At 45.9% G+C, this 26,693-nt stretch overlaps 3 protein-coding genes across 4 annotated transcripts; 2 read left to right on the forward strand and 1 right to left on the reverse strand.

Annotated features, from left to right (window-relative positions):
* Nucleotides 1–428: 428 nt before the first annotated feature.
* TATDN3 (TatD DNase domain containing 3) lies at nt 429–5,634 on the reverse strand. Of its 2 annotated transcripts, none has more exons than XM_082306561.1 (10): nt 5,514–5,634; nt 5,396–5,428; nt 5,225–5,298; nt 4,943–5,027; nt 4,227–4,289; nt 3,056–3,165; nt 2,598–2,653; nt 2,288–2,400; nt 1,012–1,089; nt 429–654 (listed from the first exon to the last, which is right to left on the reverse strand). In XM_082306561.1, exons 1-10 carry the CDS (start codon nt 5,571–5,573, stop codon nt 511–513), a joined length of 816 nt encoding a protein of 271 aa, XP_082162687.1. In that variant the 5' UTR covers nt 5,574–5,634; the 3' UTR covers nt 429–510. The 2 variants fall into 2 exon arrangements, with proteins under 2 accessions (XP_082162687.1, XP_082162686.1); XM_082306560.1 differs by having other exon boundaries at nt 1,012–1,092.
* On the forward strand, nt 5,572–18,513 carry NSL1 (NSL1 component of MIS12 kinetochore complex; the record flags this gene model as incomplete). The annotated part of the gene is made up of 6 exons (XM_082306559.1): nt 5,572–5,883; nt 6,139–6,223; nt 9,996–10,126; nt 12,667–12,721; nt 15,515–15,582; nt 16,192–18,513. The coding sequence occupies 6 exons, from the start codon at nt 5,572–5,574 to the stop codon at nt 16,468–16,470; spliced, it is 930 nt and encodes a 309-aa protein (XP_082162685.1). The 3' UTR covers nt 16,471–18,513.
* A 3,591-nt stretch (nt 18,514–22,104) lies between these two features.
* On the forward strand, nt 22,105–25,678 carry BATF3 (basic leucine zipper ATF-like transcription factor 3; the record flags this gene model as incomplete). Its single annotated transcript, XM_082307952.1, has 3 exons — nt 22,105–22,179; nt 22,855–22,959; nt 25,387–25,678. The coding sequence occupies 3 exons, from the start codon at nt 22,105–22,107 to the stop codon at nt 25,570–25,572; spliced, it is 366 nt and encodes a 121-aa protein (XP_082164078.1). The 3' UTR covers nt 25,573–25,678.
* Nucleotides 25,679–26,693: the final 1,015 nt, after the last annotated feature.

Below are 26,693 nucleotides of genomic sequence, written 5' to 3' on the forward strand. Positions count from 1 at the left end.
AGCCCACTCAACGCGACATACAGAGCATGTCCATCCAGCTGGGTTTTTTTAATGGCTCAGAAAGGGATGTGCAGCCTGCGAGTCCCAACAGGAGCTTTCGTGTCATGAGTGGGCCCACAGCTGTGTGACTTTCAGTCAGCAGAAATTAAGGAATGAGGGGGACATTAAGCACCGCACATTAGCCATCTCCCAGACTAGGAGCAGCTGAGCAAGGAGCCTGAGAAACTAAACTGACAATTCTATGGTGCTCTTCTTTACAAAGTATTCCTTCAGAGACATGAGAGACACAAATGAACAACCTGTCTTTATCACATCCAAGAGATGACAATGGTGCATACCAAAGGTCTTTGAGAAATTCCCTATATTTATCCTATGCATCTACATAACACTCTGCTCACTTCTTGAACTTCCCAACAGCAAAACTCCACTTCAAGACAAGATGCACGTTGGTTTTATTAATTACACCATAAATAATAGTTTCTGCAATATCATGTATTTCAGTTTCTGAATCTACATCCGAAGAAAGTTCCGAAGTTTGGGGAAAACTTTCAGTGCATTCTGTGTAGTCACTTCTATAACTTCTTCAACTGGAATTCCTTTAATTTTGGCAATATAGTCTGCAGCAATGTAAATATTTTTTGGTTCATTTCTCACCTGAAAACAAACAAAACAAACAAAACCCAGACCAAGTTACAGATCCCTGCAGATCACAGGTGTTTCAGATTCAATACTTCCTGACACAACTTCAGTCACATTGTGGCATGTGTGCCAGAGAAATTACATGTATCTATTCTCCTTGGCTTATTTTCCCCATGGCCCATTCCTGGGATTTCTTCTCCTTTCCCAGCCTCAGGAACACTGACTTGTTCATCTCAAACTTTTCACTTGACAACCTCTTTCATCCTTTGTACTCATGCTTACACTACTTCACTCTCCCATGCCAGTAACTGACCTCCATAAGGTGCGGGTTTGGATATACATATGTAGAGGTCCCTCCCCTCCACCATTTACCTGTTTTTCAGGCCCCAGAGCAGGAGAGTCAGTTTCCAAGCACATACTTTCCAGAGGTAACAGTTTCACAAGCTTCTGCTTCTTGAAGAAAATAAGACAGCTATTAAACACTTTATGCACTTAGACCTGTGGAAAAAATGTACAAAGGGAGGATATCATCTGCATTTAAACGCAATGTCAAAAGACTTTAGTGCCATTGTCTGCATTTTATCAACAATTCCAGAATGGAAGCAAGAATACCAAGAGTTGCTCAAGAAGTCCCTTCAAATTAGGATTATCCTGTTTTCTAAATAGCCGAAGTACTATCTCTAAACACTGCATACATTGTTATTTATTAAATCATGTGGTTATATTGCACAAAATACCCTATATTTAGAGTTGCCAATGCAATTTTAATTTGCTATTTTTCTGTATAATATTTGTGTACCTTTTTCCCATCTCTGCTTTTACCCCTCAACCCTAGTTTGCTTTCCTTTCTTCATATTCCTAAGCTCATCCCCATCTATATCCATCCCTCACATCCCCTCCACTTGAATCATGCCTTTTCCTTTCTTCTATTTCCTGAGCTTATCACAGAAAGTGATGATGGTGCAGGATGGAAACAGACTGCTGCCCCAAAATAAGAAGTTAGCATACCTTGCAGCAGCCCAGAGTAGAAATTAAAAGAGCAGGCTCACCAAATCAAGGGCTGAACCTGACCAATGCTGTCTTTAAGCAATTTAGCTGCTTCTTTGCTGGGCGCACCTTGTGATAATCACAATTTTTCAAAGGTCTGTAACTTAGCCAATTGTGAGCAGATTTCCTTTTGAACAGAAAGTGCCATAGCACTGAGACAGAAACTGGTCCTTTTCCACGTGTCACATCCCTACTCTAAAACAATACAGTGACAGAAGCTTCCGAAGAAGACTTCACCAGAAACCACATTAAAATGAGAAAAAAATGCCTATTTTCTTAACCCTTGTTTCTCAGGAAGAGCTGAACCATTTTAGCGAAAATTTCCCCCCAAAAGTCTAGCTAAGGCAAAAGCCCCAAGTAGAAATTTAGCCAAAGTAAAAATGTGCAACGCTATAAGCAACTGAAACTTCTATCGAGAAGTGTCAGGTGACAGCAACTGTATGTGAGTACTGCTAGTCCCACTTCAAACTGTACAGACTCAAACCCAAGCATATTCTTGAGCTGCGCAGTGAAAACAGTCATGTTTGCCATCATGATAAGCTGTCAGCTATTACCTGCAATCCCCAAGCACCGAGAAGGAGAAAACCCCTTTAAACGTTACCTGTTCACTCCTTATAATGGAAGGGGGAATGGAGAAGAAGTATCCAGCTTTCACCCCTTCCATCGCTACAGATGGCTTCCCATCAAACGCATGGAGCAACACCTTTGTAGCACCTCAGAGAAAAGAAGCAAACCAAATCATTAGCAGTGTTCGATGTCAGCTTCCAATGGGACCTTAGTCCCATAAAGAACAAATACAGAATCTCTGCACTATTCCTCCCAAGTTTCATGTACACAAACTGATGTGAGGACACAACTGAAGAAATTCTGTTGACAAAAGCCATGATGGAGAAAATGCATTAAAAACATACCTTGCTCCTTTAAGAGATTAATGGTTGGTCTTCCAGCTGAGCGGGAATGAACATTTCTGCACAGCAAGGAATGGCCCGGCATTAGGAAATCCAGCAAAACACTTTTTTTTTTTTGTAAACACAAATAAACTAACAGCAGTTTAGGAAGAAAATAATTAATCTGTATTACACCTTTTATCAGGAAAAAAAATCTAGAGGCATATATATGAACGATTTTAGCTACAGTGAAGATAGCAACAACATAGCAAGGACAGGACACAGAAGACCACTGTATTCAAGTGCAAACATAGGGAAAATTCTATAATTAAATCTCAAACTGGAGACCGACAGGACACTAATGCCAGTTTAATCCATGTAAGAACAGTTCTGTAGGCTCTTAGTAACTATAAATCCTGAGAAATATTTCCACATGTTACTGAAATCTGGCAAATTCTCCTACTAGTACGAACAAAACCTACAAAGGCAAATCCAGTCTTCTTGCTAACTCAATCTGCTTGATCAAAACCTGTCTTTGTCCTTCCTTCTCTTCATCCGTGCTGGCAAATCTGGGAGTGAAATCTAGTCCAACCTACAGTACAAGAAGAGAAGTGAAAAAATTTTACAGACCTAACGCTTGACTAAACCACAACACCATATATAAAGGCAAAAAATGCTTCAAAACTGCAAGGCAATTCAAAATATATATAGTGGAGACTGCAATTAAAATGAGCTCAACTGTAGCTTAACTCAGAAAGGAATCCATTCTCAACCATAAGCTTTTCAACTATGGAAGCATTTGTGGTCAGACGGTTATTAACAAGTGTATTTACCATTTTAATCTGTAACTGGTTTTCTGGGGTTTTACATTCTATTGAATATTATTTCAGATTAAATCTCAAATCTGGATCTCCAATACAAGTAAAATTTCTGACCTGAACCTTTAGTCCTATCTCTAGCAAAAATTACCCATTAATTCTATACTTTTTTGATTTAAACATGTTCAGGCAAAATTTAAAGTTTGTCAAAGCAGCCCTATTCATAGTTACACCAACTAAAGTCCTTGACATACAGTACAAGTACAACATAACCAGCCATAAGTCCCTCCAGTACCAACACACAAAAGAGGCAGATTCTACCCTACAGCTTTTAAGCCTCACTTAGTTTATAAACAAATGTAAGACAGGAGACGACACATGGATACAGACAGATGAGGGATCACAAGAAAAAAGGACTGTACAAGTTGGTGAGGTGTACTGAAATCATAGCTTAGCCTAACTTTGATAGGGAACAAGGCAGGAAGGATCTGAATGAGGATAACAATGTCACTAAACACTTCACTGTGCCAGAGAATAGATCAAAAGATATTCGGGTATAAGACAATATAGCATAATTATGCAATTCTTCCTACTAAATTCACCAGCATAAATGCCCTCTATTTCCTAATAATGATAATGAAAGAAAAGAGGGAATCAGGCAAACCTATAAAGGAAAGCACATTGAGAGAATTACAAATTGGACTTAGCACTTGTTCAGACTGATAGCAGTACTTTTTGTATACACAAAACCAAGTATTCACTAAGTTTTTGTAATTCTGGTGACAGATGCTGTCAAAGCCATAGACATTTAAAGAACTCATGGAATTCTACTTACTTCTCCAATCCCCACCAGTTTATCTTTGTAGAGTTCTATAAGCGGCAATGCAGCATCCAGATCCTGCAAGAACAAATTAAAGATGCAACCTTCACTGCCCTTACAAGATGGAAGGGCTGTGAACTCAGCATTATTATTAAATTAGAGTTTCTTTCATTGTTCTTAAATTCTGTAGTTGCTATTACTGTGAGTTGTACGGTCAGACAGATTTCAGAAACCTGCAGGATCTCCCTTCTTTACTTAATGACCCTTCATTTCAAATTATCCTTCCCCAGGAGCAGAAGAGGTAATTAAAACAAGGCCCATAAAAAGCCTGGCAACATTAAATGGCTGCAGACAGCTCTCCAAGTTTTTCAGGACAAGGGCACAAACGGTCGCCTTCCACTTCCCACGCTAACAAAGCGACATCTGCAAACACACACGCGTGCTGCTCGCTGTAAGCAAAGCACTCACTTGGGATTTTTAAAACTGTTTCACTGCAGCAGTATGGCCAGATGGCTCCAGCGAAGAATTCTGCTTTAGGACTAACGCGGACAAATGGATGTGCTAAGAGACCCTGGGATTTGATCCGCTGGGTCATCTCTATTACAGAAGCGCAGAAAAATCACTGGGCAGATCTGAAGTTAAATCAGACAGACCAGAGCATCCCGTCGTCTGCCCTGAGCAGTCCCAGCGGCATTTTATAGCTGCGCTAAGCTAACGTGCCTGTGTTTTACCTTCAAAGTAACACTGCGCTGCTCCTCTGGCGAAGCCTCTTGAACCGGGTGAACTCCCAGGCACGGCAAAACAAACCCTGGGAATCTAGACACGGAATAGGCATCAGTCGTGCGAGAGACCGCGCAGAAAGCGAGCTGAAAGTCAAAAAGACAGGCCGGCCTGACCAAGGAAGAGGGCAGCGCGTCCCCCGCCAGCTCCCACGCCGCCAGTCGCTCCCGCCGAGGCGCGGACCCCGCGGCCGGGACACGGGTGGGCGCCGGGCCGCCCCGCCGGCCTCGCACCTCTCGGAGAGCGCCACGACGCTCCGGAACTCCCCCGCCTGCTCCGACACCACCACCAGCGCCATCACCGCCGCCTGAGGCAGAGAGAAACCCCCGCCCCGCTCAGGCCGGGCCGGGCCGGGCGGTGGGGCCGGGGAGGGGTGGGGAGAGGGTCGCCGCCGGCCGCCTCACCTGCTCGGCCGCCCGCACCACGGCCTCCACGTCCTGCAAGAGACACGCACCGCCTTAGCACCGGGGCCGCCGCACCGCCACCAGCGCCATCCCCCCTACCCGCCCCTCCGCGCCTCACCGCCTGGAAGCAGGGCGCGGCGAGGTGGCAGTGGCAGTCCACCGCCCCCACCGCCGCCATGCCGCGCCCGGGGCTGAGGGGAAAGGGCGGGGAGGCGGCGGGTTCTGCTTCCGGGCCGGCATTTTCCCTGCGTCCGAGGCGGGAAATGGCGGCCGGCCCGGCGCCGCCGTTGTTGCCGCCTCCGCCGCCGGGGGAGGCGGGCGCGGGGCCGCCGCTCAGCCCGGCCGCCGCCGCCGCTGGGCGGGACCCGCGGGTGCGGTGCTGCTCGCGGCGCGGCCTGGGCGAGGTGATGGCGCTCTGCGCGCCCTTCGTGCGGGCCCTGGCCCAGGGGCAGCCGGGCGGGCCCGCCGCCGCGGGAGACGCGCTCTGGGTGAGGCTGAGGGGGAGCGGGGAGGCCCGGCCCTACTGGGTCTCGTCTCTGAGCCCTTGTGCCCGCTCCTGCCGGGGACCCGCACAAAGCTGAGGCGCCCCACGGCGCCAGGCCTTAGCTTAGCGGGTTCATGTAGGTGTTTCCCCCGAGGTGGCCGACCCGGGCAGGGCGGTGAGGCAGGAGGGGCCTTTCCAGCGGCAGGTGTTGCGTACCTGTGCCTGAAGGATGGCTTCTCAAGCTCTCCCGTTCTTGCAGAACTTCGAAACAGCGGTGCGGGAGAACGTGACCGTTAATGGGCAGCCCTGGGAGGAGGCCTCGGATGACTCTGAGCTGCAGAGTGGTATGTGTTGGTTTCCATTAATCTCCGGCTGGGCAGGTTTTTTTTGGTTTCTGCGTCTCGTATTTTTAATTGGGCAGTTTTCCCCCCAGCTATCTGCGGCAGTAAGGATGCTCACGGAGCAGGTAAGGCCAAACTCCAGCTCAGATGTGCCCGTGTAAAGAGCTGAAGTGCCGCGCTGCGGGAGCGCGCTTCTTGCAGAGCAGCGTTTGTAAACGAACAGCAGGGTAACCAAGACGTGTAGGGACCTGCATCCAAGAGAAAAGGGAAGACGAAAGTGCTTTATCTGAAAGACCGTTGTTCATTTGACACTTCTGACAAGATCCTTATAGATCTCAAGGCACAAGTTCCAGATATCGCTAGTATGGTGCCTACCTAACTTAAAGGATCTGCTCCTGACTACTAGAGAAAAGTAGCTTAGAGACTCCCAAAGTGTCTGATATTAACATGGGAAAAATAAAGATTTAACTTAGTTTAATGGCAGCTGTCTTGCTGGAAAGCCTGCAGCAAGCTTTTAGAAAGTTGGTATTTCAAAGCGAGATTTTTCATTCAGGAGGTTAAGAAAGAGCATGTTCTGTTTCATCAGATTCTCTTATCAGAAAAAAGGGAGTATGCACAGTTTAATGGAATAGGGTAAGGTGATCTATTTTTAAAGCTAGAACACAGCAACAGGATCCAAGTCCAGAGGCTTCTTGCCCTCTCTGGGCAGGCAGTTTCTGTGTTTGACTGGCCTGATGGTGACCGTTTTCTTTCCTGTGGCCTATTGGAATTTCCTTTGCTGTGACATATCTGTTGCCTCTCATCCTTTTTCTGCACACCTCTGAGAAGACCCTGCCTCTGTCCTCTCTAGAACCACCCTTTAGGTAGCTGAGGGTAGCAGTTAAATTACCCCCAGCCTTCTCTTCTCCAGTCTGAACAAACCCAGCTCCCTCAGCTGCTGCACATACATCATGTACTCCTGATGCCAGCTCTCTTGGTGTTCTTCCATTGGAATTCCTCCAGTACTCAATGAAACAGTCTCCCAGAGCATCCAAGCTAGGATGTTAAGGTCTAGGTAGGTGAGAATCCTGGCTTGGATCATTATGCTCAGAGGGTAGTATTTAATGGTTCATACGTTTAGCTCAGGGCCGATTACAAGCAGAGTTCTTCAGGTGCCTGTTGGGCCCGTTCTGTTTAATGTCTTTATCCGTGACCTGGAGGAGGAGATGTCAGCTGCAAATTGGGTGAAGGCACCTTCCATCAACCAGGGTGGCACGCAGTGAATGTGCTCAAGGGCAGGCCCGCTCAGGGGGACGTAAACAGGCTGGAGGAATGCATCTATGGGAATCTCATGAAATTCAACAAGGACAAAAAGCAAAACCCTAAATCTGGGAGCGGGTAACCCCTTGCAGGGCTACAGGATGAAAAGGGCCTGGGGGTCCTAGCGGGCTAACCCTGAGCCAGCCTAGTATATTGGGTTAACAGCAGCGTAGTCAGTAGATCCAAGGAAGTGATTATTTGCCTTTACTCTGCACTTACTAGAGCACATCTAATGCACTCAGTTTTGGACTCCTCAGTATAAGGAAATTGTTGATAAACTGGAGTGAGTTCATCAGAGGCTGCCAAGGCAGCGGGGGGACTGGAACACTTGCCTTATGAGTTGAGACTGAAGGAACTGGGCTTGTTTAGCCCAGAGAAGACAAGCCAGCCTTCCAGTACCTATGAGGAGGTTACTGAGAATATGGAGCCAGGCTATTTATTGAGGTGCACATAGGCAAGGATCATAAATTAAAAGGAGAGGTTCTGACTTCATGTAAGGAAGTAATAATTCACTGTTAGGATAACTGAGCATTGGAAAAGGTTGCCCAGAGAGCTTGTGTAGTCTCCAGCCCTGGAGGCTTCCAAGAACCAGCTGGATGAAGTCCTGAGCAACCTGGTTTGAACTGGGTGTTAACGCTGCTGTGAGCAGGAGGCTTGAGTCAGGAGAGACCTCCTGAGGGCCCTTCCAGCCTGAGTGATTTTGTGCTAGGGACATTGGCCAAGATCTCTTCCTATCAAAAGACCCTAGTAGTATGTCTGTGGCTACTATTTCATATACAAATTAAGTAAATGTTTATAATTATTGCTATATAGTCATATATTTATATGTAATATGTACAATATTTTTATAAGTATTGTCTTTTGAATAATAGTGGTGGATATTCTTGGTAGTCTGGTGTCCAAAGAAAATTTCAGTGCGATTGATTTGCTCACCTGTGTTAGCGTTAGCTGTTCTTTGCCTGGAACTTGATGCTTTTTACAGTTGCATGAAGCTGAAAATACAGATATATTGAACTGGCTATGGAGAAAGAGCTCCTTGAACTGTTTTTTGGTCAGGAAGCTTCAGCAGTTGTAGTTCTAGAATGATAAAATTCCAACTCCTTTGACTACAAAGTCAAAAATGCACTGGTTTCATGAAGAAAAATCCTGAACTGATTCAGGCTCACTCAACTAATTCCAGTTTGTTAAAAAATTCGTAAGAGGATTTTCTTAACAGGAAAACTTTGTCCTGTTGGATGTTATTTTCAGTAAGTTAGCCTTTGTCTGTACAAGTCTAACTTTATGCCCGCTGAGATACTGTCATCTTCTTACAGCTGGCATTAACAGGTGTAAGGACTGTATTGTGCTTTTTAATTTGACATAAATTTACTTATTTGCCTATCTCTGATCCCGTTTGGATCACCAGGTGATCTGGCATTTTGGGCCTTCAGTGGCTCAGGTCTTTCCTCTCTATACTTAAATGATTTCATGGTGATCCTAAAGCAAACAAACAAAACAAACCCACAAACTCTTAAAACCTTGATTTTGCCCTTTTGAGGTTTGCAATCACCTGATTCTGCACAGATTGACCAAGAGAGGGTGCTCAAAATCCATTCTTTACCACTAGATTGAAAACATTGCATGGCTTGCAGGTTGTGCTCAAGATGTTAGTGGGGACAGTGAATTTAAATGCTAAGGAGTTTGCAAAATCACATTAAAAAAATAAAAAAGCAAGCCATTTCAAATCTCCACCGGGGAGAAAAATTATAGGAGTGCACAGATGGAAAAGTGTAGAAATATGCGCTACCTTTCAGTTACACGCAGTTAAGATATAAGATTGAGTGGGTCTCTCAGGCCTCAGATGTTGAAAGCAGACATGTTTTGGTTTTTTGCCAACTCCATATGACTAATAATTACAGAAGTCCTCAGGATGCAGAGTATTTCCAGCAACCCTGTTTCATTAAGGTGGCATTGTATATTGTCAAAAATTCATAGATGGATTTTAAAATTAAACTGCATATCTGTGCTCTATATGATATAAAATCAGTTAGGCTTCAAATTACTGTTTGGACAGTTGGCGTTTGTTTAATACTTGTAAATTACACAGATAAACAATTTTTCTTGCTGCATCTTGCATTGCTTTTCTTCAGTTGAAAAACAAATTATCTCAAAAGATAACAATTTCTTTGTGAGATTTTCTTTATAGATTCAGAATGCATAGAGAAAAATACGTTTTCGGGTTTTCCCCAGATCATTCCCTGCCTCCCCCATTCTCGCTGGCTCCATTACTTCAAAAGTAACTGGTCAACGTCAAGTTGTGCTCCAATTTCTATATCACCTTACAAGGAGATCCAAGACAGATATCTTTATCTTCATTGATAATCATGCATGATTTCTTATTTTAGATCTAAAGCTGTCTTTTTCCTTATAACTGTCTCAAATTAAAAAAAAGAATTGTAGAATTCCTACAATAACTTTGTGTGTTTGTCATTTTTAGGTTCCAACATCAAAATTCTTGAAGATCAATTTGATGAACTAATAGTAGGGACAACAACAAAGCGTAAGCAGTGGCCTAGAAAGATACTGATGCATGCTATCCAAACCATGAAAGCAGAGCAAGAGATGTTGGTGAGTAACCTAAGATTTTCAGAAAACCTTTGCGTATAGTAGCTGCTGACCGTGTGTAACTTAGAAATAAATCATCAACTGTTGACCTTTAAGCTCCTTCCCATAGTTGCTTTTGATTCTTTTTCATATAATGAAATTGTTTCTTTGTATTAATTTGTTCTTCAATAAAATGTGGGTTACTACGAAGTGGTGTGACTATGAGCGAATTGGGCCTGTGGCACAGTTCAGCAAGTTCCTTAAGCAGATTGCTTCAACGTGATGACTCATGATTTGCAAGCCAGTGTACACCTATTTATCTTGTCAAATCCGGGTTTCTGAAATCCTTGGCTGGAGGCTGGTTGAAGTACTAAATGTTATGATACATACAGATATTATCATGTGCAGTATATGACTTTTAAAAAGAGGTCTGTGTTTTCCTAAGCACTTTTGTTGAGCTAATGACTGCATTGAGTAAGTACTTTCAGTAAATAAAAGGAAAAAAAAAAGTAATGTGGATTAATGAATAGGTGCAGTAATTTCTGTGGTTTTTTTGACACTGAGTGTAAAGTGATTACTGGCATTAAACAACCCAGTCATGTCCTTGGTTGCTAAATTTCTTCCCTGCAGTTACATTAGGCCTGCCTTTTGCTTATCTGCTGATTAATTAGGAGTCAGTTTTCTATGCGGAAAAAAGAAGGACAAGCGGCAATGCGCACAAATGGAAATGCAGGAAATTCCATTTAACCATTTAAAAATAAAAAAGGACTGTGAGGGTGGTCAAACACTGGCACAGGTTGCCCAGCGAGACTGTGGCATCTCCGTGCTTGGAGATATTCAGAACCTGCCTGGATGAAGCCCTGAGCAACCTGCTCTAGTTGGCCCTGCTTTCCGTAGGGGGTTGGACGAGACCTTCTTTAGAGGCCCTTCCCAACCTCAGCTATTCTGTGATTCTATACGACAGAAGACAGGGATTTTTTTTTAGAAAATTGTTTAAGAGCCTGCATTGCGTTTCTGGGGACTAAAATTGACAAAAGTAAGTAACTCTCTAGGTTAGCTAGGCATAGATGATTTACAGTAAGTAGAAGTGCATGGGTATATATTTGTCTTACATCTGAGATATTTTCTAACATATATTGCCTTTTGTGATCTCTCTGTTTTGTCAATGTATCAAGTATGTAAAACAAACAAACAAAAAACCTAAAATAAAATATGCTATTGAGTAACACCAAGATTTAACAAGCAAGACCTTTCAATCTTTCTCCAAAAGTAAAACTATGTTCTACCTGAGTCCCAAAGTGGATTAGTTATTTAGAATGCCTCTCACACTACCTTTTTTCTGTTGCTGACCTCTTCAAATTTTACCCTACCACAACTAGATGATAATTTTAATTAAAAGTGTCAGCAAAATATAGAAAGCTTTTAGTTTATCTCTGTAAATGAACTGTCTTCCCCCCCCCAGCTACTTCTGCGAAGGTACTAGCGGTTTCTCTGCTTTTGGTTGAGGTATTTTTATGTTCTTTTTTGATCCTAGCAACTCCTGTGATGCATGTTTTCTGAGGCATAAAGAGCAGCTATGAAGATGCAGTAATTAACTGCAGTTTATCTGGAGAGAACCACTTATTTAGTGTGGTGATCTTGCCAAAGCAAGAGATTATCCTGTAGGTTCTGAGTCAATACATTCTGTTATGTTTGAGGATAACAAGCAATGTTTGTTCTTCTGCTTGGAGCTGTTACTGTAAACTTGCTAAGATGTGTGAACTGTGAAAAATTTGCTCTGGTAAAACTACAGGGAGGAATAACTAACTTTCCTCCTACTTGTTTTTGGTTGAAGAAGATTGAGGGACAGCTCCTGAAGTGGAGAAAAATACTAACTTGCAGATGATATAACTTACGTTCCCATGTCTTTGCTTTGTTTCCTTCTTCCCCAGTAGTTACTTCTAATTCCACCTTTAATATAACTACATATTAGTTGTATTCATTATTTATTATTAGTTAACTTCATGTCATAATTAGCTGATGTCAAGTCACAAGACTCCCAGTAGACCCAAGGAGATGGAGAGCCTGGATTGTGAAGGAGAGTGTTCTTGTTCATGCATAAGTAGTTGCAGGGCTAGAATGTAGTCATTTAAATAGTTTTCTTCTTCTTAGCTTTTTGTCTTAATGTACCCTTTATTCAAGTTCGCTCCTCTGTGAAAGCGTACTGTTTTTGTGAATGGCTCCTTAGAAGCCAGAGCAGCTCTTTTTCCTCAGTTGTGCAGCAGGTGGCAATGCTTCTTCCAAAATGCCTGGATTTCAGTTTAGTTCTCATGCTGTAATAATTAAAATTCTGCAAACTAAAGCAGATTTTGGAGACGTGTTTGCAGTGAACTTAACTGTGTTAACCAGAACACTATTTCCAGTAACTGTCTATAAACTGTATCTCTAATACATTCTTTATCTAAATAATTCCACCACCATCTCCTTGTATTAGTCTCTCTGCATTGTTCTGAATGCTATGTGTATATTAGACATCTATTAAACCAAGAGGGTATTTCAGAATTTTTCTTTTTTTGAACACACAGAAACTCTACCAGCCTTTTGTAACACCAGAAGAGATAAGATCACAGCCTTCTCAAGGTAAAGATTTCGCGGGGAGCGCAACTGTACTGAGGAAATACTGCCTGTCTTACGGGCTAGCTGTAAATGCTTAAGAAGCTTTCTTTAAATTTGTTTAAAATTATTGACTGTTTAAATAATTAACTAAAAAAGCTAGAAGTTTGTCATAACTGAATGTATTGCTGCATCAATTTGTTGTACCCATTTCTCTTAAGTGCTGTCTGCTGTTGGGCACTGTACTTAAAGGCAAAAGCTGGCCGCTGTGTGGGTATCGGGTAGAAATTGTCACAGAGCTACCCTCAATAGGTTTTCTTACTTCTTTCCTTCACCACTGGTGGAGGCCAGATGGGGAACTAGATGGATCGCTGACATTATACTTTGACTGTTCTTGTGTTCCTTTTACATGAATACTAGAAATGCTTCAGTCTCTCTTCCTAGTCAGTCAGTTTCTTCAGGGAATTGAAAGCAGTTGTGTAGTACTCAGTGAAGGCAGTGTTGACTCTCCTAACTTGCAAAGTAGGCATTAAATTTTATCCTGCCTGTGTCATTTGTAAGGGTTGATGAAGAAACAAAACTGCAAACAACGTCATAAGTTTGCTACATGCTTTTGAAAGATCGCTTATACAGACTCCTTGGAACAAGGTGGTGTATTTTGCAGTTGGTGATTGGGATGAGCTTTTTTGAGGCTGGCCTTAAGAAATTGAAAGTTTTGTCTTGCCTGTTTTTAGGTATTGAAAAATGACAGAATTTACCAATGCTCTTCTAAGTTGAGAAGCAGAACCCTCACTATGGATTACTGCGCATGGTGTAAAGCTGGTGTAACAAGCAGTGGTGTTAAAGTTTGAGAAGCTGAGCTTAATCTTCTGGTTCTCACCCTGCTGATCTGCCTTCACTCTAGGCGTCGTTTCCTCTTTGTAAACAGGAGACCTTGCTTCCAGAAATGCCAGCCTGTGCAGCAAAGCAGCTAACAGGAGCAGTAAAGAGCGTCACTTCATATCTGGGTTTCTTTTGGTTTCTGGTGTCTGGATCTATGCTTTTCTGATGTGAATTAACTACTACTTGGAAGTTAGTAACAGCTTGCACTATGGTATTGCCTTTTTAGGTTTGGTAACAGCAAAGTCCTAGCCAAGATAGCATAGAGTTTGTGCTGAATTTTAGTATTATGTAGTCTTTGGGAAGTTTATGTATCCCAGTTTAGCAAGTACAGTGGCCAGAAACCAAAAATGTTTAGATTACTCAATACCTTTCGTTTCCTTTTTTCATTTCCCTATGTTTTGGAAAGCCTTGAACTCTGAGGAATATAATGCTGTCCATGTCAAGCTGAACTCCTGCAGGCAAATTTCATTTAGCTCTGTGTCAGTCTTTCTGTATAACTGGAATAATCCAAGTAATTATTTTTACTTTTACTTAACTCCTTCCTTGCCATTTTATAGGGTCACCAGTCTTCTAATCCCAATACTCTACTGTAAGAATGCTTCATTATGGACATATCCTTCTTTTAGAGAATGTCCATTAATAAGCCTCTGTGCTGTGTTTAAAGAGGCTGCTGCTGGACTGTTTTTTCCTTTCAAACTCTGAACGATGGTGCATTTTAGCATCTGTGTTCATACGTGGATTATGTGTTCCTAAACCATGTCCGATCAGCACATTGGGCATGCAGACAGACAATTTAAGAAAATATCGTCTCTTGCCGCTCACTACGTTTCAGCAGGGGATCACTGTCACCCTGTGCTAGAATACAGTAATTGACTTAAATTATCTTCAGTAGCACTAATGAGATTGACTTCAAAGCAGAATGCTGTGTTTAACCCTGAAAGGGTTTAGGGGTGTGTGCACTACCTAACGTTGTATCCTACTGCAGGCACTGGTGAAACCCTACAGAAAAATAATGGTAGTGAAGGTGAGGCTGCTTAGTTCCCGGGAGCACGCTTGCTTATCTGCTGATTTTAAGTTTTTGTTGATGGCATAGCGTTGCAAACAGAATAATAGTGGAGAACATGTAAAACAGTTTTACAATAACTTAGAGTTGAACTCTTGAGTAAAGAATTATTATTGCTTGTAAATCAATCGTCAGAAATATATATTGTATTGATGATCTATTTGATTGCAGTAGCAATATGATATGCCATTTTCCCCCAGTATTCTGCACCTGCTGCCTGCTTCAGTGCTCCTGAAAGCTTCTTTTTCTTTCTTTTCTTATTAACCCAGCAGAATTAATGCGGTTCATGTTGTTTGTGCTTGGTTCTTTTTTATTCTTGGTGTTAAAGCTTGGTAAGTTAAGCCAGGAGAAAAATGTAGCCTTTATTGTAAACGCTGACTTGTTGGAGCTGTAAAATTACTTTTTTCCTCCCCTTAAAATGGGTTTCCTTCATCTAATTTTTTCTGCACAGTTGTGTTTATTCTCCTCCTTTCATGCATTTTTATCAAATGTAATATGAGCTTGAAAGGTTTGGAAACAGATATTTTTTTTCTTTATAACTGTTCTCTTCCTTTATGTCAAATACTGTCTGTGTGTCTCATGTTTTGTATAAGCGGTAGGTTTTCTAGTGAGAAACTTTGTGTCTTGCTATAGTTGAGACTGTGAGAGAGTACTACATTTTGAGTGATAAAGAGGAGTAGTAGTAGTAAGACAGTAATAGATAAAACATACAAGCTGTCATCCTCAATGCTATAACCAAAGGGATGTGTTGTAGGTTTAAGTTTTATACAGGGACTCTACTGCTTTTCTGTCCAATTTCTGAGAAGTCAGTAGCAAGTATTGGGGGCAGGGAGTTATGTTTCAGAAGTTTATTTGGGCTTTATGTTTTTCTGTAGATGCTTACATCGCAGATCTGAAGCAGGTGACAGAAATGGCATCCAAAGAGATCAGTGGAGCAATGAAGGTGAGATCTCTGTGCTCCAAGAGGATTTTTTTTTATTTTCTTGATCTGATAATATGTCACACAACAGGAGTTCTGACTCATCTCGGTTATAGTTTTGTACAAAAAAAGCCTGCGTGTGTACTTTTGAAGCAAGTACATCTTAGGTTTGGACTCCTGAGGTTGTATCTGTAAAGCACTCCCCCTCACATGGTAGTAAGGAAGATTACCCCGTGGCTATAGGAAGTCTTTTTTACGGAGATTTTTAGAACCTGCAGCATCTGAAAAATAAAACATCTTTTGAAGACCTGTACAACTTCATGTAGCACGTGACATTTATTACTTCAGTACCAGCTTAGACATGAAGTGTGGTGTTCCTGTGATACTTACTCAGCGTAGAGATGTAATGAAGGAATACTTAAACTTGGCATACTCTTTGCATGGCTTCTGAGTGCAGACCCTTGTCGCTGTTAGGCTGGTAGCTCTGAGTTCCCAACCTCCACCTGCCATCCTAAGGATCATCTCTGCAGACACTGAAGCTTTCGTACCTGTCAGAATCTAATTAACATATTTTGGTCATTGTAACCATTACTTTTCCCTTGTAACTTGAGGTACTTGGGTTTGTTTTCGCAGTCTCTCCTAGCGCTAATAGAAAGAGCAGAAGGTTTTTCCCAAGCGTTAACTTGGCAACCGACCTTGGAACTCTGCAAGCTGCGGCAAGAAGTCTTTGCTGGTTGCAAGGCGAAGGAGGAAAATGATGTCCAGAATTTTGTATCACCAGGAGAAGTCACACCAACAGATGCTGATAGCAGTAAAAATCCTTATGTTTTGCTAAAAAGAAAAAAAGCTGCAGATTCACCAGAAAGAAGACGCTACCCACTTCGACGGAGGAAGATTACTCTCAGCGCATGAATTTCCCATTTAGTATTTTCAGATTGGGATCTCAGTTGTACTCTTGTTCAATGTGCTTGGTCTTTTTTCTTAAAACTTCATCTCCTCTCTAATTCAGTGCTATACATGGGACCTTCCTTACTTATTTAGTCTTTGAACTTCTATATATTTCTATTTTTACTGTCACGCTGATGGTATGTGAAAGCCTACGTGTACCAGTAGCGTCCGATATCCAGCGAGTATATTTGCCAATTAACGCTCATTTTTTGCTCTTTTATTACAGCATTTAGCTTGAGTCTTCGTGCTTCTCAGAGTTTGTGCACGTGCTTTATGTACGTGGGCAGTCTTTTAGTAAACCACTAAGTGCTCATTTACATTAAGCATGTCTCTAAAGAGGTTGGAGAATGTCTAAGTTCTCCTAATGCACCTTCATTTATTACTGAGCCGGGTGGCTGGTTTTTTAATAAATAAATTAAAAAGAAATTCACACTGAAGCATATTGAAAACACCGGATTTGATATGATGTTACAGTTTTTAGAAAATCCACACACCAATGTGACATTGGTCCCTGCTATTCCACCTTCCCTGAATTTAGATCAGCTGGGATTATTTATGGTCCCATTTGTTTAAACTTGGATTTTTAGCAGTTGTATGTATTTACTTGCAGTGTGCTCTTCTGAACAAGAATTCAGCCATCCACATCTTACCATCTGATATTTCATTTCACGTAATCCAATTATGCAGTCTGGGGGTTTCCTGGACAATATTTATACATATTACAGGATCTTGACTTGGGTCATGTATGCATTTGTGATGTTTGACTAAACTTTAAAGATCAGTATAGGCTACCAGTAAATGGTATTAGGTTGAGCTAGCTTACTTTTTTTTTTCTTTACACGTTAGCACCTAGGCGATTGCACAGTAGTACCAAATTGAGCATTGTGCCTTAACCATTCATAACTTTTTCTGGTTTATGATTGCATGTGCTTGCAGTAATACTCATGTCTAATACGTACCGTGTTTCTCACACAGTAAACGGAGGGTTTTCTTAAAAGCTTTATTAATGAAATGTACTGTGGTAAGAAGATAGGTCCAACTTAATGTCGAAGAGACTGAAAATTTTCAAGAAAACGTGTGACAGATTTTAGCATCGTTTATTTTGTAAAGGTGAGCATCTGTACTGAGACTTTGTATATTTAATCATATGTAAATATTTGCTTCCCGTTGCTCTTGTATATACAAACGTGTGTTTTTATACAAAGTAAATTAAATCAATTAAGATCAATGTTTCAGATAACGTTGTCAGTTCTAATCCTGGAATAGATGGTGACTGAACAGTGAGTGTACTTCAGAAGACATCTGTGTTAAATTTTGGCTGGAGTAACTGAAGTAGTTCCATTTACTGCCTTTGAACTCACAACTGTTATTAATCTCAGGGCTACAAAGCGTCTAATGTAAGAGAGGACAGGATGTGAGAGGGACCGGAGCTGCGAAGCTGTGGAACATGTGACTGGGACGGTTTTTCACACAGCGACTTGCTATTCTAGCTGCTTTGAGTATGCGTGCTCCATGCTGCGTTGATAATCTCTACCCCGGTTTTTCTTCACCCAGATCCACAGATATTCTTTAATCTGAGTGTTCCTATGCTAAGATGAGCCCTGCAAGATTTTGCATGGCTGCCAGTACAATATTTGAACGTTTTCTATGTTAATAGGAAGATTCCCTGCTACTCTCTGCGAATAATGATAGGCAAGTACAGAAAATAGCTAGGAATAGGCACATCTCTTTGAAAAGGTCCCATCAAAATAGGCCAAGGTAGGACAAATGCCTTAAGAAATAAGGAGAGAGAACACTGTGGATTAAGACTTAATAAGCGAATTAATGAATTCACCCTACAGCGCGTGTTAGTGTTAAGACATTGCAGGATTTGAAAGAAGTGGGAACGGATGCCCTGAGCTAGGGCAGTCGGGCCTTGTTCCGTGGCCCTTGTTTCAACCACAGCTGGGTGGAAAAAGAAAACAAACGCTGGCCAAATAAATAGTGTAAAGGTGGAAAAAGAAAACAAACGCTGGCCAAATAAATAGTGTAAAGAAGGATAAAGAAAACAATCAAGATTCCAAGTGCAGCATACAAACTGAGTTTATAAATCTCTGATGGCTACTTTTGGCCGAGCGGCAATGGAAGGTGTCTGAGGACCTGCCTTTAAATGCAAGTTGTGTGATGAGCTAAACTCAACGCTTGAATGTTCAGCTGTTTTTCAAATGATTATTAAAAATTTCTACAGCAAGTGATATCTGCGACTGGCTGTGCCTGGGATCTGTTCTTCCCACTGGCAGAAATATACTTCATTTTTTCCCTTTCCAGTAGCCTTTTGTCCTTACTTAACTTTTCATGGAAATCAGCAGTGTTGTGCAAGACAAGTGTCTAATCGAGCTTCTACTGAAATGTCACAACATCCAAACTTCTTATTTTTAACTTGGGGCGAATTGGTATTGCATCAGGAAATGTCTGGTAGTTTTTCTTTATATAGCCTTTGAATGTTAGAGGAGAGCTCAGTGGTGATGGATGCTTGGGAACATTTGCAAAGCAAGTTTGAATTCCTTGGCTTTTCGGGGTGAGATGGAACATCCCGCTGTTCGTTGGCGTGTACCGTCAGCGATGTGCTTATCCCTCGCGAGGGTGGGCCATCCCTACCCAAGAAAAACTTGCAAATTGGAGCAGTATCCACACACGCTTTTGCTGTGCGTAGTTTCTGAACAAAGGGGATTACAAACAGCGTGCAGGGAAGCTCCTCTTCCAGTATTCTTCGTGTGGACACTGACACCTGGAAGCTTGGGCACGCTGGTGCTCTGAAACCCAGTTGTGATACGTGCTGTTCTTCAGAAGAGCCATGCTGTGCTAAGCCGCGTTCAGCGACTCTAGCCAGCGTGTGTGTAGGCTGCTTCAGCACAGACAAAAATCACTGATAAAGTAACGTTACAAAATGTAAACTCAGCTGACTAGACTGCTTTCTGGGCTTGTTTTCTCTCCTGCATAGAAACGCTCTGCCTTTACTGCTGCGTTACCTGGAATTACTGTGTAGGCATTTCTACAGATGTACCAGAGATAGCTTTAATACTAAGCAGAAATTTGTTCCCACAAGCAAATTTTGACTTTTAATTTCCTTTGCCACTTTGAACAAGAGCAGGCTGTATTCAGGTTCAGGGGGACCGTCCCGTGACCTGTCCCATATTTGTGGGATCCTGGAAACCTTACTCTGCAGCTGCCGGGAGTTACTCAATGGCGTAGATATTTATTCACTACTAATAAATTCTTGGTAAGCTGCTGAGGACTTGATGCTGTTAGATAGCCTGCTTGTGCAGCTGCCATTAAGGGCAGCATCGCTCCTGGAAGAGCACGAGAGCTTCACGTGGAGTCAGTTGAAGTCCCTCTGTGGAAAGGGGCTTTTTTCCCGCAGATGGCTCTGAAGGGCTGTTGGGGTATTTTGCCCGCGTGGTTCATAGATTTTATTGCAAGAGAATATACCTGTTCCCTGAGCTTATGAAAATACCGGCTTCTAGTCCTGTTTTCAGCTGTTTAAGCACATTTCAGCTGCGCTTAAGCTACGAAGGCAGCAAGGAGCCCAGTGCTCTCTTTTTAAGCAACTGTCCCAACTAAGTCTCTGCTCGTGCCTGTATTTCTACTCCTTTTCTTTAACTGCGTGACGTGTAGTTAGTGCAAGATTGGAGTGTTTCAAAGCAGCGGTTGAGAGCAATTCGCCCTCTCATCGCTCACCACCCGGCGGCTAGGGCTGCCTTCCAGGAGATGTTGGTTTGGATCTCCTCGGCTGGAGAACGACACTGAGCCCGCACCTTCTGCCGCCGCCGTGGGCACCCCCTTGGTGAGCATCCTGGTGTCGGCACGTTGGATGACGGAGGAAGGGAGAAGCAAGACTGCTTTTAAAGAAACCAGGGGGCTGGGAACATCTTGTCAGATGCTTGGGAGACCCAGCACAGTCTGGGGACGCAGGTGAGGTCAGGGGACTTTGGCGAGGGTGCCCATCCAGGTTGGGGGTCCCCGTGGCCGTTAGGGTGGGGAAGGCTCACAGGTACTCAGTCCTCCGCGGTCGGAGGAGCTCTGAGAAAGCACAAAAGGAAAGGTGTGGGTAGGCTGGAGGAGGGTCACACGTGCTGCTTTGAGGTGGCACAGCTGGGGAGAAGTGCTTCCCAGCGGGGAAGTCCTGCTCAGGATTTTCAGTAATGCTGCTGGTCCCGGAGCCTACCAGGAAACCGGTGGCGGAGCACAGACTTCGGTTTGACTTCGGTTTGACTCTCGGACTCCCAGGCAGCGCGGCTCTTTCACCTTCAGCATGAACTGTTAGCCAGATCTTCCTGAAAGGATATGTACTCAGTTTGCACACTTTGTAACCTCATCTTCATCTAAGCTGGATGACTCAAACTTCTGGGGAAACTAGAAAAATCGGGAAGTATCCGATTTATTAAGATACCTGGGGCTTTATGACTGACTGCCCTGCAGCTTGGGGGCACGTAACCCTCCTAGCACGGCCAAGCGTTTGTCCCCGTGGGCTGAGCACAGCCAGGAGCGCACAGTAGTTACCGTACACAGATGCATCTACGGTAGGGCAAGGATGTTGTGGCAGTACCTGGCGGTGCAAACACCTTCCCTTCCTTCAGAGAGGAGGGCCAAGATAAGGGTTCAATTAAAATGCAAGAAAAGTGCTCGGAGGGGTGAAAGAAACATTGTTCAGGCTGTTAAAATACTCTCGACGGAACAGTCGAACAGAGAGATTTTTGTCTGCAGCGACTGCGTTTTCAGCAGTCCTTGTCTGGCTTCGCCTTTACAAGAAGCCTGTGGCATTTCCTTATTATTTAAAGGAAGAGGGCGAGTAGCGAAAGTGAAAACCGCCTTATCCCAGCCCCGATGCCGTGTCCTCTCGCCCATGAACGCCGGCCGAGCCGGCCGTCGCTCCGCGGGAGCTCACGCCGCTGTGGAGAGCCGATGTCGCCGAGGCGCGGCGGGCCGGGGCCGGGGGTGAGGCGGCCCCCAGCGCCGGGCGGGCCCGCGGCGGGAGGGCCGGGACGGCTCCCGGGGCAGCCCGGCCTGCCCGCCCTGCCGCTGGCCCGGGGTTCGGGGCGGAGGGAAGCGGCGGGGCGGCTGGCTCTGCCGGCGAAAGGGCGAGCCGGGCCGCCCGGAGGGGCGCCGGGTCCAGCCGGCCCCCGGGGCCGGGGCTCTCCGGGGGATTTTCAGGCAGCTCCTGCCCGGCAGCGCCGTGCCCCGGGGGTGCGGGCTTTCCCCCGGCTCCCGGGGGCTGCGCAGACCCCGCGGTCCCGGGGGACGGGCACCCTTGCCGGCCGGCCGGGAGGTGCGGGCGGTCCCGGGGGCTGCCGGTTCCCCGGGGGCTGCCGGATCCCCGGGCGCGGCGCGGCTGCCGGCGGGCGCCATGTGACGGCCATGCGGGCGGCGGGGCGGCTCCCGCGGCGGGACGGCAGCTCCGCCCCGGGGCCGGGGGGTGCCAGGTGCCGGGGCGGTCGGTCCGTCCCCCGCCCCGCCCCGGCCCGCCCTGCCCTGCCCTGCCCTCCCTTGCCAGCCCCCGCGGGCCGGGGGAGCCCAGCGGCGCCGAGCGCGGCGCCCCGGGGCGGCTCCGCAGGCGGCGGGATGTCGTGCGCCGTCCCGGCGGCGGCGGGGGGCAGCGCGCTGCCTCGGAGCGGGGCGGCCGAGGGCAGCCAGCAGGTAGGGGCAGGGCGGAGGGGCTCGGCGCTGAGGGCGGGCTGGCGGGCACATGGGGCTGAGTCACGCCGGGCAGCGCCGTGCCGGGGGTGCCCGCTCCCCCCGGCATCGGCCCTTCCCTTCCCGGGAGGCGGCTGCGGCGCCGGCTCTGCCAGGTAGGGGAGCGGGCGAAGCGCCGGCGGTGCGGGCAACGCTCCCCGCCGCCGGCCGCACGGCGCGGTCAGCGGCTTTCCCCCCGCCGCCCGCAGCCGGGAGCGCCGCCGGCCCGCGGCGGGGAGGGCGGCGGGGCTGCTCCGCCGGCGGCGGGCGCAGCGGGAGCCCGGCGGCCCTCCCCGCCGCCCCCGCCTCCCGCTCCTCGCTGGCGCTGGGGCGAGACAGGTGCGCAGCGCTGCCCGGCGGGAGCGCGGGTCCCCGCCGCGGGCGGCGGGGGTGCCCCCACGGGCGGCACCACCCGGGCACCTCTGCCGGCCGCCAGCCCTCCGCCGCCGGCCCCAGCCGCGCAGCGGGGCCGGGGGCCGCGCCGGCCTTTGCCGGCACCGTGCGCCCTGCGGGAGGCCGGGGTTAGGCGCTGTCGAAGCGGGAGTACGCGCTCCCGTTCAGCGGCCCTCGCGCGCCTGACCTGGGGAGCCTCCGCGCGCCTCAAAAACCAGCGAGATGTTTCTGGCTTATGTCTTCCAGAGCCATGAAGAAGATGACAGGAAGGTAAGGAGGAGGGAAAAAAATCGAGTTGCTGCACAGAGGAGCCGGAAGAAGCAAACTCAGAAAGCAGATAAACTTCACGAGGTGAATGGGTACTTGATGTTTTGCAGGCACGGCTCGGGAACCGAGCGCGGGACTTTACAATAAATGGGACTTCTGAAGCAGGCGTGGGCCAGTCTTCATGCTCATCCAGCTCAGAGAGCTGTGGGTGTGAGGCAGAGCCACGCGTGCAGTGGGGTGCCTGGTCGGGAACTCCCGGGCACCAATGCTCAGGTCGGACGGTGCAGCTCTGCCATCGGTGACGCTGCCAGGGAGAGACGTGGTCCTGCCCTTGCCTCACCCTCCTCTTTTGCTGTTCCAGTGAACTGGATCCTCTGGGCTAAACCAAACCCATTTTCTTCTGGATTAGTGTTAAGCTTGTCCCGTTTGCTATGGCAGTGGATGAATGCTTGCCGCCTCACCAGGGAGAAGGCGATGGAGGATGAGGGGACCATGCTGCTTAGTGGCAGTACTGACTTAAGTCAGTTCTAAAACTGTGGTGTGAGACAGAAATACCCAGTTGAAAAGGCTTCTTAGGAACTTCAAAACCTCCAAGCGTGAGAGCTTGATTCAGTTAGCTGTTATACTTGTATGCTCTGATAAATAACAGTGGGTGTTTCCAAAAAACCATGAAAGTAACTGATTCTTCCAGAAACTCTTAATACTTCTCAATATCACAATGTGGTGTAGTTTTCTCGTGTCCCCAGTGCAAACGCTGGAGGACAGGAATCCCCTTTCTCTGGTTTTGGATGTTACCTCACACAACAGTGCTTTTGTTGCAGCCAGGGCTCTCGGGGTAAGTGTTAGTTCTGCTGCTGCAATTGTGGCTGAGTCAGTTGTTCAGCTCTGGAAGCTCAGCCCAGGCTCTTCTCTTTCTCAGTGTGGAAGGATCTGCCAACAGTCAGTAGAGGCCAAGAGGGACAGTGTGGGGAGTTTTGGGTTTGGTTTTTCCCAGGTCTCCTCTGAGTCAGCGCCTGAGAAAGCCAGGTGCAGGGTACTTCTGGAAAGGGGTAACCACTGGCTTTTCTGGAATAATTTCTGGGCCCTGTGCCATCCTGCAGCTTCTCTGATGTTCCTCCTGGTCTTGAGGATCTTCCTGGTGCTGGGAGTCTTCATTCTTGGGCATGCAGGTTTTCCCAGGTGCAGGCAGATCTGGCTGAATAGGCATTAATTCTTAGCAAGAACAATTTGATAGTCTCGTCCCTGAAAATGGGACAGAGCAATGGGAGAGTAACACTTACTCCAAAATCCAACCCCATGGGGTTTGGGGCAACAAGAGGTGAGCAGAGCCAGAGTCAGGGATGGACAACTTGGCTGGAGTTTGGCTACAATAATGTGTTAGGAGGACCGTGCCCGTTTTAGTCGGTGGGTGAGAGGTGGTGGGAGGGTGTGAGGGAGGGCAAGGGGATCCAAACTTTGGCAGCAAAGGCAGTGCCAGGCTGCCCAGAGGAGCATTGCATGAGAGGCTCTCCCTGCTGCCTGATAAACAGACCTTTTAAGGCATGTGTAGGCTTTGAAGTTTGCTCTGAAGCTTTCCCAGGGAGGTGAGATTGAGTGGGTGAGTGTTGAGCCCTAGGCCAGCAGCGAGGTGCAGGCACCTGCAGGTTTTCCGTGGGCTGGCTCTGAACCTCTAGCTCTCTTCTCTTTGGGATGAGAAGTCTTGACAGCAGGGACACTTGAAACATGCAGTTATCAGAAAATGTGACATGCGAGTGTCACATCTGTCATAGATGTATGCTGCAGAGCATCTCAAAACTCCCCTGCAGTTAACAGCAGTTTATTCATTGCCAGAGAAGCCTTGGCTCAAAAGCAGGCTGGGTCAGGGATAACCAAGGCAGTGGTCAGGCCTTCTGGTGACAAAGCGGGGCTGGGAACAAGCTGGCCTGACGCTCCCCTCCTCCTGCTCAAGTTCCCGGGCATCTGAGCAGGTGGCTACAAGCCCCGGCTGGGCTGGAGGAGAGTGGCTGGCACCGGGCGTGCTGTGCTAGGTGTGCGACTCAGCCAGCACTTGGGTAAACAGCCTTTCCCTGCACTGGCCCGGGGCTGCCCTTTCCTCACCGGCAATGCCAGGCACCGGGTTTTCCCGGAACCTACCTGCGCTCGGTGCTTTCATTTTCTCTGCTCTGACAGTGCAGAGCTGCCCTGCTCAGCCCTTCCCAGCAGAGGCGGCCCAGGGCTGGAAGAGGCCACCGCTGGGATGAAGCCAGCTGGGCTGCAGGGGACCCCCGAGGGCCAGCGGCACCTCCCGGTCTTCAGGGCCACGAAAGGAATCGCAGCGTGGTCAGGGCACAGGTTGTAGAGCACTTGCCCTGTTCCAGCACCCAGGCTGTGTCTGTCTTTCCTTAGCATTTTGCACATTGTAATAAGAAACCACGCAGTTTTTCTACAGTTACATGAATATACTCAAGGTGGAAGCACTGAAAGGAATGTTTTGACTATGAGTAGGCTTTTTTTTTTTCTTTCTCCTTCCAGGAATATGAGTCTCTTGAGCAAGAAAATACCTCCCTGAAAAGAGAAATCGGAAAGCTAACAGATGAAATGAAACATTTGAGTCAAGTGTTGAAGGATCATGAAAAGATCTGTCCACTATTGCACTGCACCATGAACTTTGTGACCGTACCAAGGCCCGATGCACTCGCCAGCTGCCTGCCAAGATGAGAGCTCTCCTCGATTGCCTTTAAATGTGATGTGTGAAAGCACCATTAATGGGAGATTTGAAGAACTGCCTACTTATGGTGCAGGTCTTCCATTGAAGAGGGCTGGACTTGACCACGTTGAAGTGTTATAGTCTTCTGAATCTCAGGAAAATACCAGTATGGAAAAAAGACAATTTGAACTGCGACTTCTCACTTGGGAGAACCTTCGAGACATGGTTTTGCATTCAGAAATGTCAGTGCGGTGCAGCCCACCATCACACGATGGAATGTAGACAGGGAAAAGTACCGACCTTGGGCTGGGATGCCTTTCTCCCCCACGTCCGCTGCCAGTAACCCTTTGTCACTTGTCATCCATGTATATCCCATTCTGGCTGCTGGGTTTTTTTTCTCTCTGAAGAGTTTTGGTTAATAAAAGCAATGTTCCATCTTTATGATGTTCTCCACCTTCTTCAATAATCAATGTCTTTATAACATCTCTACTTTTTCTTTACTGGTCAAATCCAAAGTCTAATGCTAATCTTCCTGTCAGTTGTTTTATTATTTGCTTATCGCCTCTTCATTGGTTCCTCTTTTGAAGTGTGTATAACAAATGAGTTTTCCCAGGCTTTATTTCTTTAATATCCCCAATCATCAGCCCTGCTGACATTAGTTCTTGGAGTGTTTTGTATCCTAAAATACGGCTTGGCCAATTTCTAATGATGATTGCCTGCTCTGCGTGGAAGAAAAGCAAAACAGAGTTTGCTGGTTCTGCACGTTGTTTTAAAAAGCAGATTTAAAAATTTACTATTTTAATGCACCCACTGGAAATTAACACATATCTTTATCCTTCATTTTGCATATTGCTTCTGGTAAATGATGTCCGTGGATAGAACAAATGGAGTTTACCTAAGCATTTTGTTCTGTCTCCACACTGAAGATGTTTGATAACTGCTTGCAAGAAAAACATTATGTTTTAATTTTTTTTATTTTTTTTTTTAACCAAAAGGAAGAGTTATGGCAATGTTAGTGAAAAATAGACAGAAAAATGTGTTTTAGTTTCTCTGAAGATTCTTAGTAGCGCCAAGCTCTAGAAATGTGAATGCTGTAGCCTGGGATCCAGCAAAGAGTGTTTTTCTCACAGTA

This window comes from Platalea leucorodia, assembly GCF_965183815.1.
Source record: "Platalea leucorodia genome assembly, chromosome: 3".
Lineage (NCBI taxonomy): Eukaryota > Metazoa > Chordata > Aves > Pelecaniformes > Threskiornithidae > Platalea > Platalea leucorodia.

Coding starts and splice junctions, on each gene's coding strand:
- TATDN3 (XM_082306560.1), bottom strand. CDS start 5,573: ATGGCGGCGGTGGGGGCGGTGGACTGCCACTGCCACCTCGCCGCGCCC. Junction 5,299..5,395: donor TGGTGCGGGCGGCCGAGCAG/GTGAGGCGGCCG, acceptor TCTCTGCCTCAG/GCGGCGGTGATGGCGCTGGT. Junction 5,028..5,224: donor GTCGTGGCGCTCTCCGAGAG/GTGCGAGGCCGG, acceptor TTCCGTGTCTAG/ATTCCCAGGGTTTGTTTTGC.